Source organism: Cryptomeria japonica, chromosome 11 (genome assembly GCF_030272615.1).
Source record: "Cryptomeria japonica chromosome 11, Sugi_1.0, whole genome shotgun sequence".
NCBI classification, from domain to species: Eukaryota; Viridiplantae; Streptophyta; class Pinopsida; order Cupressales; family Cupressaceae; genus Cryptomeria; species Cryptomeria japonica.
The window spans coordinates 564,269,214-564,286,759 of record NC_081415.1 but is presented as its reverse complement, the minus strand read 5'-3'; the positions used below and the strand labels follow the sequence as shown (position 1 = coordinate 564,286,759).

The window sequence follows — 17,546 nt, the reverse complement described above, 5'->3', positions numbered from 1 at the left end:
CTGAAGACTTGATCAAAGAGAAAGAGCATGAGATTTCTAAGATCAAGAAAGAGAATGCAACTTTGCATGAACATTGTCACGAGGAGAAGGAAGAAAAAAAGGCATTATAGTTAGATCTTGAAATGGAAATGTCTATTAGAGAGACTCTTACAAAGCATAATGAAGATCTTACCGAAGAGCTTACTGAGGCTAATGGGAAACTTGACAAATTCAACAAGAGTTCCTCTATGCTGGATGAATAGATCTAATCTCAGAGGATGAAAGGTGACACATCTAGATTAGGATTCAATACATCTAAGAAAGGAGAATCTTTTGGTACCAAGAGCAACATGCATGAAGGTAAAACTAGTCCTAAGGCTAGGAAGCCTACCGGTAAGAAAGCCTACAAACTAGTTTGTTTTAACTGTCTTAAACCTGGACATACTGCTAATGTGTGTATAAGCAGATCTAATGTGAACACAGGCTATAATGATAATACTAGATATGTGTCTAGGAGATTTGAAGGTCATTGTTACACATGCAACATGTATGGACATAGATCAATTGAATTCGGATATAGAGCGAACAATCTGACACCTCACATGAATCCAAGACCTCACGGTGACTAGAGAAGGACCTATGATGACCGAAGAAACATGAACCGGGAAAAACCCTATGTCAACCGGTTCAGTCCATATGAGATGGAGAAGGCAACAAATGTGATTCACACAATTTGCAATAACTATGGACATGTGGCTATGAACTGCAGAAGGAGAACTGGAAGAGGTAATGCAAGACCTTGGAGAGCATCTGGGATGGCCTACTATCATTGTCACAAACTAGGACACATGACTAAGTTCTCTAGAGCAAAGAAGAACAAAATCATAAACCACTATGAAGATCTGAAAGGAAAGAAGAAGGTTGATGTTGAAGAAACCAGAACGAAGATGAATAGAATTTGGAAAAAGAAAAGTGAGGATAAGCCAACAGAAGAATCAAATCCTTCACCTAGTATGGAGAATCCTGCACCGGTGAATTAATTTTCAACAAGCCCAAGGGGAGCATATCAATAAATCTACTTCTGGATCCCTTGAAGAGTTTATGGTGAGAGAGTTTTGCATTTTGAGTTGTAATATGAGAATTTTTGATATTATTATCTATCGGTTTTCTAAGGATCACCAACCGGTTATATACCTATCGGTGTAGGCAAGCTTGTTAAGCAGTAATTAGGGTTTGTTACCCTATCAGTTGTGTAATTAATGTAGTGGAAAGGAAGTTTTAATACATCATTTTTACCCTAATTGTATTCATAGAAGAATTTTTGAGCACTTGCAGAGCAAAATAGAGCATTGTTAGCTGATTGCGAATAGATTTGTGCTATGAATCAAAAGTTGAATCAGATTCAAAGATAAGGAAAGGTGAAACGGGTGTGCATACAAGAGAAAAACCTGAAACCCTACTAGAGCAAAGGGAATAAGGTATTTTTGCTAATTTCTCTCTTGAATCAAGATTATCTAGAATGGCATCCTCGTCTAGACCACCAGAGAGTCTTATGATTACTACGGAAGCTATGGAGTCTGTGGAACCTGATAAAATATGATCTTATAATGCATTATCTCAAGTTCCTAATTGTGTTTTGATCAAGGGTGATTTGACAAGTTATATAGACTGTAAAATTGAGGATCTAGGATCATTGGCGATCTATTCGCAACTCAAATCTCTGTGTGATAAGAGCGGAAAATAAAACCCAAATATATTAGTGTTTATGAAAAGGGTTTTCACAAAGCAACCTATTTTCTTGAATATTTTAAGGAAGAGCATGTTAGAATTATCCTTAGCCGAGTACATGGTGATAATATATATCTTGATAGGTCTCATGCTATCATGAAGGAGGCTATTCATGCCATAACCAGTTTCTGCCAAACCGGTGAGTACCAAAACTAAGAACAATCTCAAAGGAGACAATGATTACATTGACCGAGACCACTGCTGACAGTCGTGCTATATCAGTCAATAACATTGTAGATCCATGAGTTAGATTTGCAACAATGGTTATTGGTGATCAGATATTCCATTCTAGCAGGATGAACAATGCACCATTTGTTGTTGTGCATGCCGCCTACAAAATGATGGAAGAAAATATTGATTATGATTTGTGCAAGGAAATGAGAAGTCAATTAATGCTAAACCTAGAATTAATCAAGAAGGATAAAAGTCAAAAGTTTAAATATGGTCAACAGTTGATTGGTTTATTTTTCTACTTTTAGAATTTCATTCCACGAATTGGTGATATTCAATGGTCTAAGGACATACCGATTATAGCCCAGATCAAGAATAACATTAAGGTTGTGAAGAACACATTTCCTATTTCCATGAACAAGTATTTTAATGAATTTAAAAAGAATATGAGCATGAGAGTAAGGCTATCTGATGAAGTGGTGAAACACTTTGAAAAAGACATCTGTTTCATTGTAACCATTGAATCTTGCCTTATGGAGGTTGTTGAACCTAGAGAAGAAGAGATGGAAGAAAGGAGCTATGAAGTCAACTATGACTTGCTAATTGGTTATGCCAACAACCTTTTGGCATCTCCTAAGGATAAAAAGAAGAAAAGACTGGGAACTTACCAAGAAAGGATTGCACCTGCCCAACCTAGTGGTACCAAGGAGAAGAAGAAGAAAGTTGAGAAAGAAGCTTCTGTGACCATCGATACAAGGGTGACAAGAAGTATTCAGACCAAGAAGGAACCAGTACCCAAGGTATATATGAAGAAGTGGACTAAAACAAAGAAGAGAGGCATTCATCTCATTCTTCAAGCAAAATTTGATGATATTGATACTAAAGAAGAGACAAAGAAAATGAAGTTAACTAGTAAGAAATCCAAATGAGTACGAGACATTTCCAAGCAAAATATTCCAATTAATATTTCAAGTTTTAAACCAATGAGTGATTTGAGAGGAAAATAAAAAAATTAAGGAGGAAAAGGTTTGACAATGTCAAAAAGTATTTTGATTCATTTGATGATGGTCAGAAACAAGAAATTGTTCAAGAGGTAATCAATTACCTATGTCAAAACAACCGGTTGCCACAAGATATTGAAAAAGACATTTCTAATTCTTTATATTCTATTCTTGTAAATAAATGGAAAATGGTTGTAGAACAGGATCAAGAAATTATTGACAAAGTTTTTATTCAATATTTTCCCGAGTTGTCTCAAGATGAGTTACTAGCATTGTTTGCTAAGTACAAAGGATAGTTTCATTCTAAGTCAAGGAGATTGAAATTATTGGATGGAAAGACACAACTTATTGAAGACGATACTCATAAAATAGCTGAAGATATTCAAAAGATGGAGTCAGTTCTAAAAAGCTATGATAACAAGTCTAATCAGACTGAGACTGGAGCTCCACCAGAGCAAGATGATCAAGAGATTATTAAACCAGATGTAGTCTATCCTGTTAAGAACAAGGATGACACAAGTTCTACACTGATTATATTCGTTGTGGATGATACTAAAGAAATTCAAGATACTGTGGACACATCTGGTAATGCCATTAAACCAGTGAAGGAAACTGAGCAACAATCTGATATTGTTGGTGAACAATTTGCAGAGGAAGCATTGGTTAATGAACCAAGTGTAGATGTACAACCGCCACCAGAAAAAGAACACCAAGTTGAAAATAAACTACTACCGGACACTATAGCCACACAGGAAGCACAAACAAAATCAAAGAAAGAGAAACCAAAGAAAATGATTGAAGAGGAGATTGAAATGAAGAAGACTGAAGAGAAGAAACCTGAAGAGGTGAAAGCAAAGAAGAAGGAGAAAATAGTAGTTGATGATGAGGATGAATCAATAAGCATTCAAGGTCCAATTGATGTGGAAAAATTGAGTGCATCTGAACTAATGGAGATTTCTACAGCTATGCAATCTAGAACTCAAAAGAAAAGATTAAAAGAACAAAGACAAGAAGCATAAACTATAGAAACTGCTATTGACATTCTGTCTAGTCTTCTACCAGAGATTGACATTCTGTCTAGTCTTCTACCAGAGATTGACACTAGCAATTTGTCTATCCCTATGAGAAAACTTGGCCAGTTGGTTGCTGATGCTACTGACCAACTGAAATCCCTTGAAGAAGAAGCTCAGACCTTAGCTGAAAAGAATTACAAGAAGAAGAGGGGAGAGAAACTAATGGCAGATATTGATAAAGGCAAGATTGTCTTATCTGTACATAAAGATGTTTTGAGGACTGCTATTGAGACTGGAGGTAAAATTTTGGCAAATACATCTAAAGTTTCATTTTTCTATTCTGATTTGAAGAGGAGGCGATAAGACATAGACTAGAATAGATAAGTACTGCTTATATACCAGTATAGGATTCGACTCTAGATTTTGGCAAATCAGTTGATGCTTTGCACTATATGTTAGATGTATATGATTATGAACAGGTTAAATGACTCAGATCCGTGAAAGAACTAAAGAACTAGTTGGTTCCAAAAGTTGAAATCCTATAGAGGGCATACAAGGATTCATAAGCGGTTTTGGCTACCCCGTAAATGAGCACAGTGGATGCAATGGAAGAATTTACTGCACAAATGATGACCACTATTGAGATCACCGAGACATTATTGGAATCATTGGACATTTTCTTAAGAATTGCATTGAACACATCTTGAAAAACTCTTACATTTATGTATATGCAATTTTTAATGCAAATTTTGATGTAATATATATATTTTACTTTTCAATTTGGCATTGTTGTCAAAGGGGGAGTAGTAATATGTATGTGATGTGAAAATTTTGTATGTATTGTTAAGGGGGAGTTTGTACATTTTTGTAAGCCACTTAGTTGTAAAAATTTTCTAAGTGTTTTCATCAATGCCAAAGGGAGAGATTGTTGGTTTTTGGCTTGATGATGATTTTTGTATTGGATGACTTTATGTGTTGTCATTGATGGAACACATATATACTCACACACATATATTCATATTGTCATATTGTTAAGACAAACTGGTATCATATGTATAGAGAAGTCCAACCGCTATGAAGGTGTCTAACCGGTATATGAAGTGAAGACAATTCCACTAACACCGGTTTCAGGATACAATGAAGAGAGGCAAGGAGGCGAATGAAAGACAATCGGTCTGTGAATTGGAAGCGGTTAACTCTCAACCAGTATTGATGTTCTGATTGGTTTCACTGATTGTGTGATGAGTTATCATTGGTCATGATGAGTTATCTCTAACCGACATTTTTGGTGATGATTTGTGATATGTTATGGAAGATTGTCTAGATACACTAAACCTAGGAAATTGTGATGAATTTCTTGAGCCGACATGAAATCTAATATCTATAAAATGACATTGTGATTAGTTATTTTCATGATGCGAGATACAAGTGATGTTATGAGTTAGAGTTGATGTGATTTATTCAAGGAGTTGCAGAGTATGTCAGTGATGCAGTATTGAGTGCGAAGAAAAGGATCTATACAAGCAAGATGTGCTATTTCTAGATCATACCACCTGTTGTTTCTAATCACTACAACAATTGAATCCTCTAACTAGGTGATCCATTAGTTTGGATTTTAAATCCTCTACCGAGGTTACTCCTAGCAGGGTATTAATTTTAACCGGGTATAGCTCCTAACAAGGCTTTTGGGATCTTTAACAAGATTCACTCCCAACTAATCACTTTGTAGACCTTAACCGGTCAGTTACCTATTTTTTACAAATAGTTAACTTGTGAGTCCCATCTCACCGTGGGTTTTCCACGTATAAACACTTGTGTTATGGTGAATGTTTTACTTGTGAATTATTTTATAACACTTTGGATTGCATGCATAATCTTAAGTAAACTGGTTAATTATTTTTACCGGTTTGTGTTTAAAGTGTTATTGTTTTTGCTAACACTGATTCACCCCCCCTCTCAGTGCTTTATAAGTCTATCAGGTTGAACATCTTGCTTAGGAGAAAAAGGAATCATGTCAATTGTCGGAGTCTGAGGAGACTGAGTATTTTGAGGGATAGCTTCATGAGCTCAAACATGATGTCTTCGTCAACATTCTCTCGCACAACGATTTTGTCAAGTCTTAGTGGAAGGCTGAGAAGGAGGAGAAACATTTGAACAAGTAGAAATGTTTCTCTCCTTGATAGTGGAAGGTTTAGGTTGAGGTCTTTTTGGTTGAACAATAGGAGAAGCAAGCCTCTTCTCTCGATAAGAGGTAGGAGGTGGAACTGTGCCATATAAAGGAGGAATATTAGGTGTAGGAAGGAGACCAAGTCCATCATGAGGAGGAGATATAGGTATAACCTTAGGATGAATATTGTTGTTCTCCTTAAGAGAGGGTAAAGTCACATCCATAGGGGTAGGTGGACAATCTTCCCTAGGAGGGAGATTAGTTATATCCGTGAGGGGAAGAATCTCATCTTGAAGAATAATAGGAATGTCAAGTGTTGGCGATCTAGGTTGACTTAAGGATAAGATCATATTGTTCTTCCATTTTTTATAAGATTGAAAAAGAGCATCGCTCCTTGATGGAAGAGATTGAAATTGTTTATGACAAAAGAGATCAATAGGAACACTAGGGATTCTTTTAGATGGACAAAATAAGCTATGGTTCACGGTTATGATTTCTCCATTGTGAGGAAATTTAAGACACTTGTGGATTGGAGAAGCAATAGCCTTCATGGAAGATAGCCAATGATAGCCCAACTTCACACGGAATTTCTTAGAAGAAGGTATGATAACAAAGTCAACATCCATGGATTTAGTATGAAATTCAACAGGAAGGGTGATAGAACCAATTGTAGCATGATAGAAGCCATCAAATATCTTCACAACCATATTAGAAGTATCATATATTGGTTTATGCAATCGTAAAGTAAAAAGATACTCTTCAGTTATGACATTAACCATGCAAGAGAGATCAATCGGGGTGCCACGACAAGGGATATCCTTAACCTTCACAACTATGTATAAAGGGCCATCAGGTGCTCTAATGTCTTGCTAGGGTCAAATGTAATACATGAATCCTTAGGCAAATATTGTGTTTCTACCATATCAACCAAGTTTGGAGCCATAGAGGTGAATTCTTCAAAAGATAGAGAATTAGGCACAATCTCAATAACGTTAGAGGTATGAGATGGCAAGGGATCAGTGAAAATCTTAAGATTTTTATAAGGAGGAGCTACTGATTTATTCCCTTTATCATTCACACCTGCCACCAATATAGTATTATTATCAATCAAGTCTTGAACCTTATTCTTCAATGCAAAACATTTTTCAGTATCATGACCAGGTTGATGATGAAATTAGCAAAAGGAATTGTTATCAAAATAAGGAGATGCAAGTTTGGAAGGATCAATTTGTTTTATAGGAGGAAGTTTGATAACATTTATGTGCAACAACTAAGATGTAATACTATGTAAAGATTCATTCAAAGGAGTAAACTATCTTTCTATTTGGACGAATTTAGAAATAGAAGGCACACATGTTGTAGCATTCACATGGTTTTTGTTGATTGGATCATTGAACTTGATCAAGATTTTTGTTGGTTTGAACTTTGCAAAAGGTTGTTGAACACTCTCCCTCTTATCACTTAGAGCCATAGGAGTGGATTGCTCCATTTGACTTAGCCAGTTGATAATTGTGGAGTGTTGCGCACAACTGCGAAAAGGAAGTAAACTTAGATAGAAGAAGATTTTCCTTGATATATTTTTATAAATTAGAAATGAAAATTATTTGAATATCATTATCAGGTACATGAAAATAAATTTGAGCACACAAATGCTTATATCTACCAATGAAATCAATGAGTCAAAGTGATTTTAGGACCAATGTTGTTTTGAAATTGTTGGATGAAAGCATTTGCTAGTTGTTGAAAAGAAGTGATAAAATAAGAAGGCAGAGAGCAATACCATTGTAAGGCCTTATCTCTTAGTGTTCTTGTAAACAATTTTGCAAGCAATCATTGATCATAAGCAAAACTAGTACACAAGGTTTGGAATATTTTAACATGCATAAGAAGATCACTTTTTCCATTATAGAGTTCTAATTGAGGGATCTCAACATGTTTAGGTGGCACGGCTTTAACAATATCAAGAGAAAGTGGGATCGCAACATCAAAGGTGGGCACACTATACTTGGATTGACTCATAGAAGAAATTTCTTGTTGTAAGGAAGACATGGTTTGGGCAAGATTGTTGATTGCCATTTCAGTAGAAGAATTAATGTTAGACATAGGTGATTGAGAAGGTGGTGTGATGTTATTAAAAGAAGGCATGGACTGGGAATAAGGTGGTGAGACATTATGATAAGTAGGCATTGGTGATGATTGGGTAGGAAAAGGGACACTTAAAGGAGGAATAAAGTTGTTGAAGGAATTGCCCCCTTGTGTCACATTGATTGGTTGAGGAATAGTAGGAACACTCATGGAAGACATAGGTAATGATGGAGGATTAAATGAAGAAGAGGGATTACCCCATGACCTATGGTTGTAGAAATGACAATTTGATTTCAAGTAGCCATGATGTTGGATATGAAAGTAGGAATACTAGTCATAGGAGTAGTCAAAGGAATAAAAGAATTGACTTGTGTTGCAGGTTGTGAATAACCTAGGGTTTCAACACAACTCTTGATAGGCATGATATTAGAATCGACAAGATGTGCAATGCCACACAATATTTCAATTTCATTCTTATCACTTTGAAGCATGTGCTTAAGACCTTCAATTAATGGAAGAGATTCACTATTAGGGTATTCTTGGGACATCCATTGTTGAAAGCTATCAAATTGATTGTCCAATGTGGAAAGTTGACCTAAAGAAACCCTAGTTAAAGCTTCTTCGTAATCATGGGATCCATCAATGGGGTGAATAGGAACATGATTATGATGGGAAGAACTAGCACGATCGTCATTAAAGAAGTCACCCACATTAGACTCCATCTCCTTGGTAATTAAACCTTGGGAAGCCTTTATTCTAATGCTTCGTCTAACATGGATATGATAGGTAGGACTAATAGTGGTAAAACTCATGCACTACAGAGAAAAGTTGAATTTTGAATTGTGGAACAAAGCTTACAAAATTGATTAATGCAAAATTTAAGAAAAAAAATAATGATTACGCAATTTGAACTTTGTTGGGGGAAGAGGATAACACAATTTCCAAAAATGAAAGGAAATTGGAACTTTAAAATTAGGGCCAAGTGAATACCACTTAATTTTAAAATCATAATTTTTAAAATTGGGGCAGACTATAATCAACCTCTTAATTTTAAAATTTTTCTTGAAATTTGAAATGTTGAATTTGGGAGGTATTTTTGATTCTAGAGGGGTCAAAAATCAATAAAATCAGCCAATCTTCTGGATTTAGGCTATTAAATACAGTCATAATAGTCTCTCAAAATTTTGGGAAAAAAACCGAGGACCGTGGCGGGAACGCACATGGTCTGACCAACTTTTGTCAAAATTTTCAGGGATGGATATTACGATGATTTTAAAGCTAAGCCCCCAAAATTGGTGAATTTTACGATCTCTAGATGGGTGAAATGAAGGTGCAAATGTGAAAATAGGACCCTATTAGGGTTTTGAAAAAAAGAGGAATTGAATTGCAATTTTGAAAAGTGTCAAACCTAATGGATAGGGATACCTTGGAAAATGTTTAGAAATCTGAATGTAAATGAAATTGATTTTAAATTCACACAAAATCCAATTAATTTAAAAAATTAGGGTTTGATGACCTAACCACTAAATTTTAAAATTTAAATTCTGGGAAAAAGGGGGGAAATTGAAAATTTGAATTGTAGGATTACAAACAAATCTGAGATCAATAAAAAATCTGAAAATTAAATGGAAATTCAATTTTTGCACAAGCTCAAGATGATTTTTGAAAATTAGAGTTTTGACTAGTAACCTCTTAATTTTGGAAATTTTAATTGAAAATTGAACAAGACAATGAGGAAATTGAATTTGACAATCAAAACAATTTTCAAATCTAAGATAACCACAAGCAATTTTTACAAATCACAAGTTCAATTTTAAATTTAAAAACTGGGGTTTTTAATGATTTAACCACTAAGTTTGCAGAAAGTTGAAACTTGTAAATGAAAAATATGCAATTCTGTTCAAAGGAAAGCATGCAAGACGTCAGGTTCACCAAAATTTAATGTGAGAAAAATGGTGAATGATGGATCAAGAGGAAAACTACCCTTTCCCTCAAAGAGAGATGAGAGTTTCGCTATTGATTACCATTCAAGCACTTTTCACCATGTTACATTAGGAAAAGGAGAGGACAAGATTCAATCTCTCCACATGAAGATGGTAGATTGAATTCTGAATGAAATAGGAATGTTAAGTTGATCCCCTCTTCCTTGTTGGTAATGTAAAGGAATTGATTGAATTATGTAGTACAAAAAGTGACAAAGAATTGATTATAACTTGAGATAAGAATATGAGATAAAGTTGTGCACCTAGATCTGGCAGATAAAATGTCGAGACGAAGTCACTGTGCAAATTTGAGGAAAAGTTGCTTGGACCGTGGCAGGAATGTACACGGTCCTCCGAAAAATCCATGAAATGAAAAGGGTTTTTCTACCTCTACAAATGAAGACCGAATCCGAAAGTACAGTTGCACACCTGCAACCTACACATAGAAAAGAGAGGAAAATGGGTTGGGATTGGGGTATGCCTTTAGGTCAAAACCCCAATTTTGGAATTAACCAAGTAATGAAAGAAAGTACTTACAAGTAGATGTAAATGAAAGAGTGAATTGTAAATCACCTCAAGGGAGGTTGTAGTAGCAATGTTGATAGAAATGCTTGTGTGGAATCAAATGTTGGAATCAATCTCATCTTCAATGGTTGAATCTTTGACTTGAATGCATCACCTAGCCTTGAAGGGGGGACTTGAGAATGCTCACTATTGGAAAAGAATGCTTGATTGCTTGAATGCTTGATCACTCCAATCTTATCCAACCTTAACTTATCCAACTTATGCAAATGAGAGGACAAATGCCCCTTAAAAACATGTTAGTGGATTTGAATTTTGTCATGGGCCGACATCGCGGGAGTTCCTGCCCGATGCACAATCAACAATACAACCCTAGGAAGGGTCCTACCCCAAAATAGGGCAGGGACAGGGGTGCCACACCCCTATCTTGGGAGGACAAGGGTGCCACACCCCTATACAAGGGGGGAAGTGGCACCACACCCCTTTCACACCTCTTTCTCTAGGGAAAAGTGTGGATGGGGTGATGCAGAGGCCAAGGAAGAAGTTGTTTCCGCAAGCTTAGCACTCTCCAGTCTCCAATCAAGCTAAAGGATTCGAAATCGCATGCGTGAGGACCCTAATGCAGTCAAAAGTTGCTAGTGTCACAATTTTATGACACTACACTACTGATTCACCCCCTCTCTTAGTAGTTGATGAGATCTTTACAGTTTCATCATATTATCAGGGTTAAAGATTGGTGAAGAAATCATCAAATCGGTAATGATTTCTATTATGATGGTGATTGATGATAAGTCTAAATGAAGTTGGTGACACCACACAATCGAGACACCTTGCAAAGTTTTACAGAGCAATAATAAACCAATGGGTTAATCAGTCTACTGACCAGAAAGGTAAGAAGAAGGTTGATGTGAAGCAAACCAGAGAAGAGATGAACAAGATCTGGAGAAAGAAAAGTGAGGAGAAACCATCAGAAGATTCTAATTCTTCACTTGGTGTGGAGAACCCCTCATTGGTAAACTAAGCTAGTTATAAAGCTTAGGGGGAGCTTATTATAAAATCCATTTTTGGACCCCCTGAAGGACTATGTAGTAAGTTAAATCTACATATTCATATGTAATTTAATGATGAGTAATGATTTTGAGCTAAAACTGGTAAGTTGGATGTGTTATGAGAACCGACAACATGTTTTAGGGTTGAACAATGTTTAGGGTTTGTTCAACCAGGTATTGCATTTAATGCAGTAGGTAAAAGGTAAATAAAAGGATGTTTTAAATTTTGGCATGATTGACATAACTGATGCAGATGAAGAATGATGAATGAATTGGTAAAGGACTGTTTGTGATGACATTGTGATGAAGAGATTGAGATTGAATGATTGGATGACTTTGATTAGTTATTTATATTGTCATTGATGGCAACTGATATTTACTATGTTGTATTTTGTCATCTTAGTCTTTTTGGTCTACTGGAAAGACCTTACCAATAAAGAAACAGGAAAATGCGAATTAGGACCTTAACTGGTAAATGAGGAAATCTTTTGATTAGATCTAGCGATTGGTGATGATAGAAGTGTTGTGGTTTGGAATGTGATTTTGTATCATTTTAATATGTACCTGACCAGAACCACATCATATTTTGGTTTTTAGAAGTCATGTTTATGATTTTTATTGTATTTTTGCTAGGGTTTAAGAAGGGTTTAAGGACTGGTAAAGAATTCTCTTAACTGGTAATGATTTTTGGTTTGGTAGTGATCTACATCAAGTTCAAATGTTATAGGTGATGTGGCACAACCCACGTAGATGGATGGATTTATGTTTTAGCACGTTTGGAGATGGAATTTCTTGGGAAACAATGAAGCGCTTAGGAGAGTGTTCTAAGGGTTTGACTTTGTATCAGATCGCATTAGTGTGATGAGTTACGATCACTCAACTGTTGATATTGTCTTGTAAAATATTGTAATGATCTATATGATGATTTGATATGATCTAAGATGATCTGTATTATAAATTCTTCATGTATCTAGGGTTTAGTAATCGACCTAGTTGTAAAGGTTATTTATGTTGGTTTAGTTGATATTTGTTGTGTCAGTGGTTTTTGAGAAGAGTGTGAAGCTGAACCAGAGTGTGAGAGATCTACCAGAGTGTAGCAGAATTTGATCTGATCAAGCAAGCAGTTAAGTGCTATACCCAAATCATTCACTATTGTTCCCTAATAGTTGTAGTAGTCAAAATCCCTTAACTGAGCAGGTCCTAGCATGCCTTACATCATAAATCCCTTAACCAGGTAGCTCAACATGAGTGTTAAATCCTCTTGTGAGGTTGATCCTAACAGGTCAAAGCTCCTAACAGGGCTCATAATCCAAATCCCTTAACTGGGTGACTCCTAATAGGGCCTGCTCCTAACAGGGCATCTTTGTAAGCTCCTAATTAGGCTAGGCTCTTAACAGGGCACATTTTGAAAGAGTGCACAATTTTTTGTGGTTACCAATTCCCACCATGGTTTTTCCCTATTTGGGTTTCCACGTGAAAAACATGGTATTCTTGTGGTGAATGTTTTTAATGTGTTGATTTGATTTACTTTTAGTTCATGCATGTTGATGAACACTTAATGGGTAGTTTTGTTAAATCAGTTTAACAGTTGGTTATCAGTGATGACCGGTAATGGTAAAGAGTTTATTACTGGTTTATGATTGATTTGGTAAAGTTTTATAAGTTCAAGTTTTAAGTTTGAAATTGTTGTTAATATTGATTCACCCCCCTCTCAGTATTAATCGAATCCTCTAAGATTAATATTAAAGTTTCATTTGTTAGATTTGCATTCTCAAGAGAATTTGTAGAGCGACTAAAGTAGAGAAGAGCTTTTGATTATTGCATTGGCAAGGTTGATTGTAGATTGAAGAGATTTGTAGAGATGAATAAGTGAAGTGCATTCAGACCAGAAAGTGCAAAAACCCTAGCAGTGAAGAAGTTGACAAGGTATTTATCTGAGAATCTAAGGTTGTGTTTGATATTTTGCAATGGATACACCACACTTTGTAGATGTTACTGGAAGGCCTCTAGCAAACTTCAAGAGGCATCTACATAAGTCGATGGAAACCGATCTAACTGGAGCCTTATCCAGCGTACCCTATGGTATATTACATACGGAAGATGTCCGATCCTATATTAATTGCAAACTGGAATATTTGAGAACCCTTGCTATATTTAGTTAGTATCAGACTTTGTGTGATAAGAAAGGAGTCATAAAAGATCAATTCCGAAGGGTTACCGATAAAAGGTTTTCACCATGCGGTAAAATTTCTTGATGAATTCAAAGAAGACCATATCAGATATGTTTTGAGAAGAATAATGATCAGTTTATGTGGCTTGATTGACTGCATAAGATTACAAAGGAAGCTATTCATGTCGTCACCAGATTGTGGGCAACCGATGTAGTTCCTATGTTGAGATCAATCCCGAAGGATGAAGTCTCCTGATTAACAAAGTCTAAATGGGATGGTTGAGCAATGAATACAAATGAGATTGAACACCCTAAGGTGAAATTTGCATCTATGGTCATTAGATATAGGGTTTATCATTCAAGCAGAACAAACAGTATTCCCGGAGTTGTGATTCATACTGCCTACTAGATGATTAAAGAAAATGTAGACTATGACCTTGCTGAAGCCTTGAGAACCCAGTTGATATTGAATTTGGAATCTATCAAGAAGGATAAAAGGAAAAAAATTTAAATTTGGACAGTTGATCATAGGTTTATTTTTTTTATTTCAAGAATTTTTTTCCTGGTATTGGCGATATACAATGGTCAGAAGGTACACGGACAATGATACAGATTAAAAACAACATCAAGATGATCAATAATGAGTTTACAAAGGTAATTTGGGGATATTTTAAATATTTTCAGAAAAGGATGCATGAAAGAGAAAAGATACCAGAATAGGTTGTTAAAAGGTATGAAGATTCCATCTGTTTCATGGTTGATACTTACACTTGTCAGATGGAGGCAACGGACCCTAGGACATCATTGGTGATCTCGATGGGTTATGAGGTAGAAGATGATCTTTTGATTGCTTATGCTGATCATCTTCTATCTACCCTGGTAGATCCAAATGCAACAAGGTTTGGAACATATAAGGAGAAATATATTGAGGTGCATTCTGAGCTTTCCAGACTAGTCATTGCAAAGAAAGTCAGAAAAGAGGTGGAAGAATTTTTTGTTTCACAAGGATTTACTAAAGAGGTGATTGCTGAGGCCAGAGCTAAGTTTGAAGCAAAGAAGGATGCTGAATCCTCTAGTGCCCCAACAGGTACCGATACCGATAGACAAGCAAGAAGCACAACTGCTAAGGAGAAACCTTCTAAAATTCAACTCAAGAGAAAAGGGAAAGAAATCAAGCACCTTGCACCTAAAGCACCGATAGTCTCCTGTAAGAGGAAGAAGGAGCAAGCAAAGAGAGCTGTAGATGAAGAAGAAATAGAGTATGAAGGAGAGAAGAAAGAGATGAGAGCCAGCGGTAAGAAATCAAAGGTTGTTGGAGTGTCTATTGTAAAATCAGTTAAGAAACCAATAACTAAACTTACTCCCTTTGAAAGTGTTACACATTAAGGAGTATGGTATATTAGCTGGTTTGAATAAACTTTATGACAAATGTAGTGAAGAAGAGCACAGGAAAATTGAAGATGCAGTAGTTTTGTTAATGAATAAGTTCAGTAAAGCTATAACCAAATTCTTTGTACAATAAATTAGATGCAAGATGGAAAGATGCAATAAAGTAAGGCAGAGAAAAAATTGAATTTATTCTTGTAAGTTTACAACCAGAAGCCTCAAAGGAGGAATTGCAAAATATAATTTTGAATTCAAAACCATTCTTTAGATCAAAGAAAAGGCTTACAAGATTACTTGTTGGAGAATCCCAGTTAGTACAAGATGAGACTGAGGAGATTTTGAAAATTTTTTTAGGACTTAATCCTGAAGAAGAGGAACTAGAGAGATTAAAGGGAGAATATATCCCTGACAATGTGAATATTGATGAAATCATACCAGATGAGATTGTTTTTGCTAACACAACAATTGATACACACACTAAGCAAGAAACAATCATTATTCTTAATGATGAGAATGCATTACCGGGAGCTACTTCAACTGGTATAGGTGAAGAGAGAACAAAAGAAAAAAAGATAGATGGAGAAATGACAGAGCAACCGGTGAATGAGAAAACATAAAATGTACAACCCACTGAGCAACTAGATAAGACAAAAGAACAAGAGCCACCGGTAGTTACACAAAAAGAAGATATGCAAACCACTGCACCACCAATGAAGGATAAGGAGAAGGAAGAGGAGAAAGTTGAAGAGAAAGCAGAGGAGCATGAGAAGGATGCAGAGAACCAGAAGGAGGAAGAAAAACAAAAGGAAGAGAAAGAATAGAAAGTGACTCCCCGGTCACTTACACCAAAGAAGATAATTAATGAAGATGAGGAAGATGACCTGTGAGTATTCAAGGACCAATCAATATGGACATGATAAGAGCTGATGGAGATTGCATCTGCTATGCAATCTAAGACACAAAAGAAGATTATGAAGGCTCGGTGAAAAGAAGCACAAAATATTCAAAGTGAAATAGATATACTTTCCAGTATATTATTGGAGACTGATATTGACAGTCTTCCTACACCTATTGACAAACTGGAACATTTGGTTACATCAGCAGGTGAGAAAATGAAGAGCCTGGAAGAAGCTGCAATCAAGAATGCTGAGAAGGAATATGAGAAGAGAAGGATTGCAATTTTGATCAAGGAAATTGACAGAGATAGGGTAGGTCTTAGTGATAATATAGAACAAATAAAAGATGCACTAAAGACTGGAGGTAAAATACTGTTTACGTTTTGTAATTTTCATTATTTCTTGATGATATAGTGAAGACGATCAAGGCAGAACAACATGCTATAAAGGTTATGAGTGAATCATTTGATCCTCTAAATGATTTAGCTACAATTTTTTGCTGTTCTATTGTAAGTGTACAACATAGGTTGAAGTCATATGAGGTAGAAAAGGTTAAGTGGACTGCAACTCTACATGAGTTACAGACACATATAGTTCCCAAGTTACAAATTTTGGAGAGAGGCTACAAGGAAACAAAGACAATATTGATGACACCCGAGATGAGAACTCTAGATGCCATGGAGGAACTTGCATACCAGATCCAGACACACATTAAGATCACATCAACTCTTTTGGCAACATGGGATAATGACTTTCAGGATTTGAAGATTAATTTTGATGAGATTTTTTCAAAAATGTAATATGTAACCCGCCGACTCTTATACACTTTGTACTAGTAATACAAATTTTGGTCTATTGTATTCATTTTGTTTCACATGTATTTTCTTACCTTTGTCATTTCTGTCAAAGGGGGAGTAGTATTGGTATTGGTTAGTTAAAATTTTATAATAGCATGTAATTGCTAAGGGGGAGTTTTGTATGTATTTGAGTCAGCCATAATTTTTGTAATGTGACACTTAGGCAAAAATTTTCCTAAGTGTTTCCATCAATGTCAAAGGGGGAGATTGTTGGATTCATTATGTCGATTTTGTTGTAATAGGTTGATTGATGACTTTTATTGTGTTTCCATTGATGGCAACCATGTTTTGTCAGTCATCTAAGTTATTTAGTCCAACTAGTAAAGCCTAATTGGTAGAAGAAGCAGTTAAACAGTGAACCGGTAAATAGTGATAGAGCTATGTTCAAGTGACCGGTACGGAAGATTGGTGAAGATTTAAGTGTTGTGGTTTGAAACACATGTTCATGACATTGGCACGAGTCTATGACCTGAACCACAT

At 35.8% G+C, this 17,546-nt stretch overlaps 1 protein-coding gene across 1 annotated transcript in view; it reads left to right on the top strand.

Annotated features, from left to right (window-relative positions):
• Nucleotides 1–16,134, top strand: part of LOC131860329 (uncharacterized) — a 54,041-nt gene extending 37,907 nt beyond the window's left edge. The window contains exons 2-6 of the mRNA XM_059214731.1: nucleotides 3,278–3,652; nucleotides 14,480–14,581; nucleotides 14,705–15,221; nucleotides 15,527–15,853; nucleotides 15,956–16,134. Of these exons, the coding sequence (XP_059070714.1) occupies nucleotides 3,278–3,652; nucleotides 14,480–14,581; nucleotides 14,705–15,221; nucleotides 15,527–15,853; nucleotides 15,956–16,134 (1,500 nt within the window). The remainder of the gene's footprint in view (nucleotides 1–3,277; nucleotides 3,653–14,479; nucleotides 14,582–14,704; nucleotides 15,222–15,526; nucleotides 15,854–15,955) is intronic.
• Nucleotides 16,135–17,546: the final 1,412 nt, after the last annotated feature.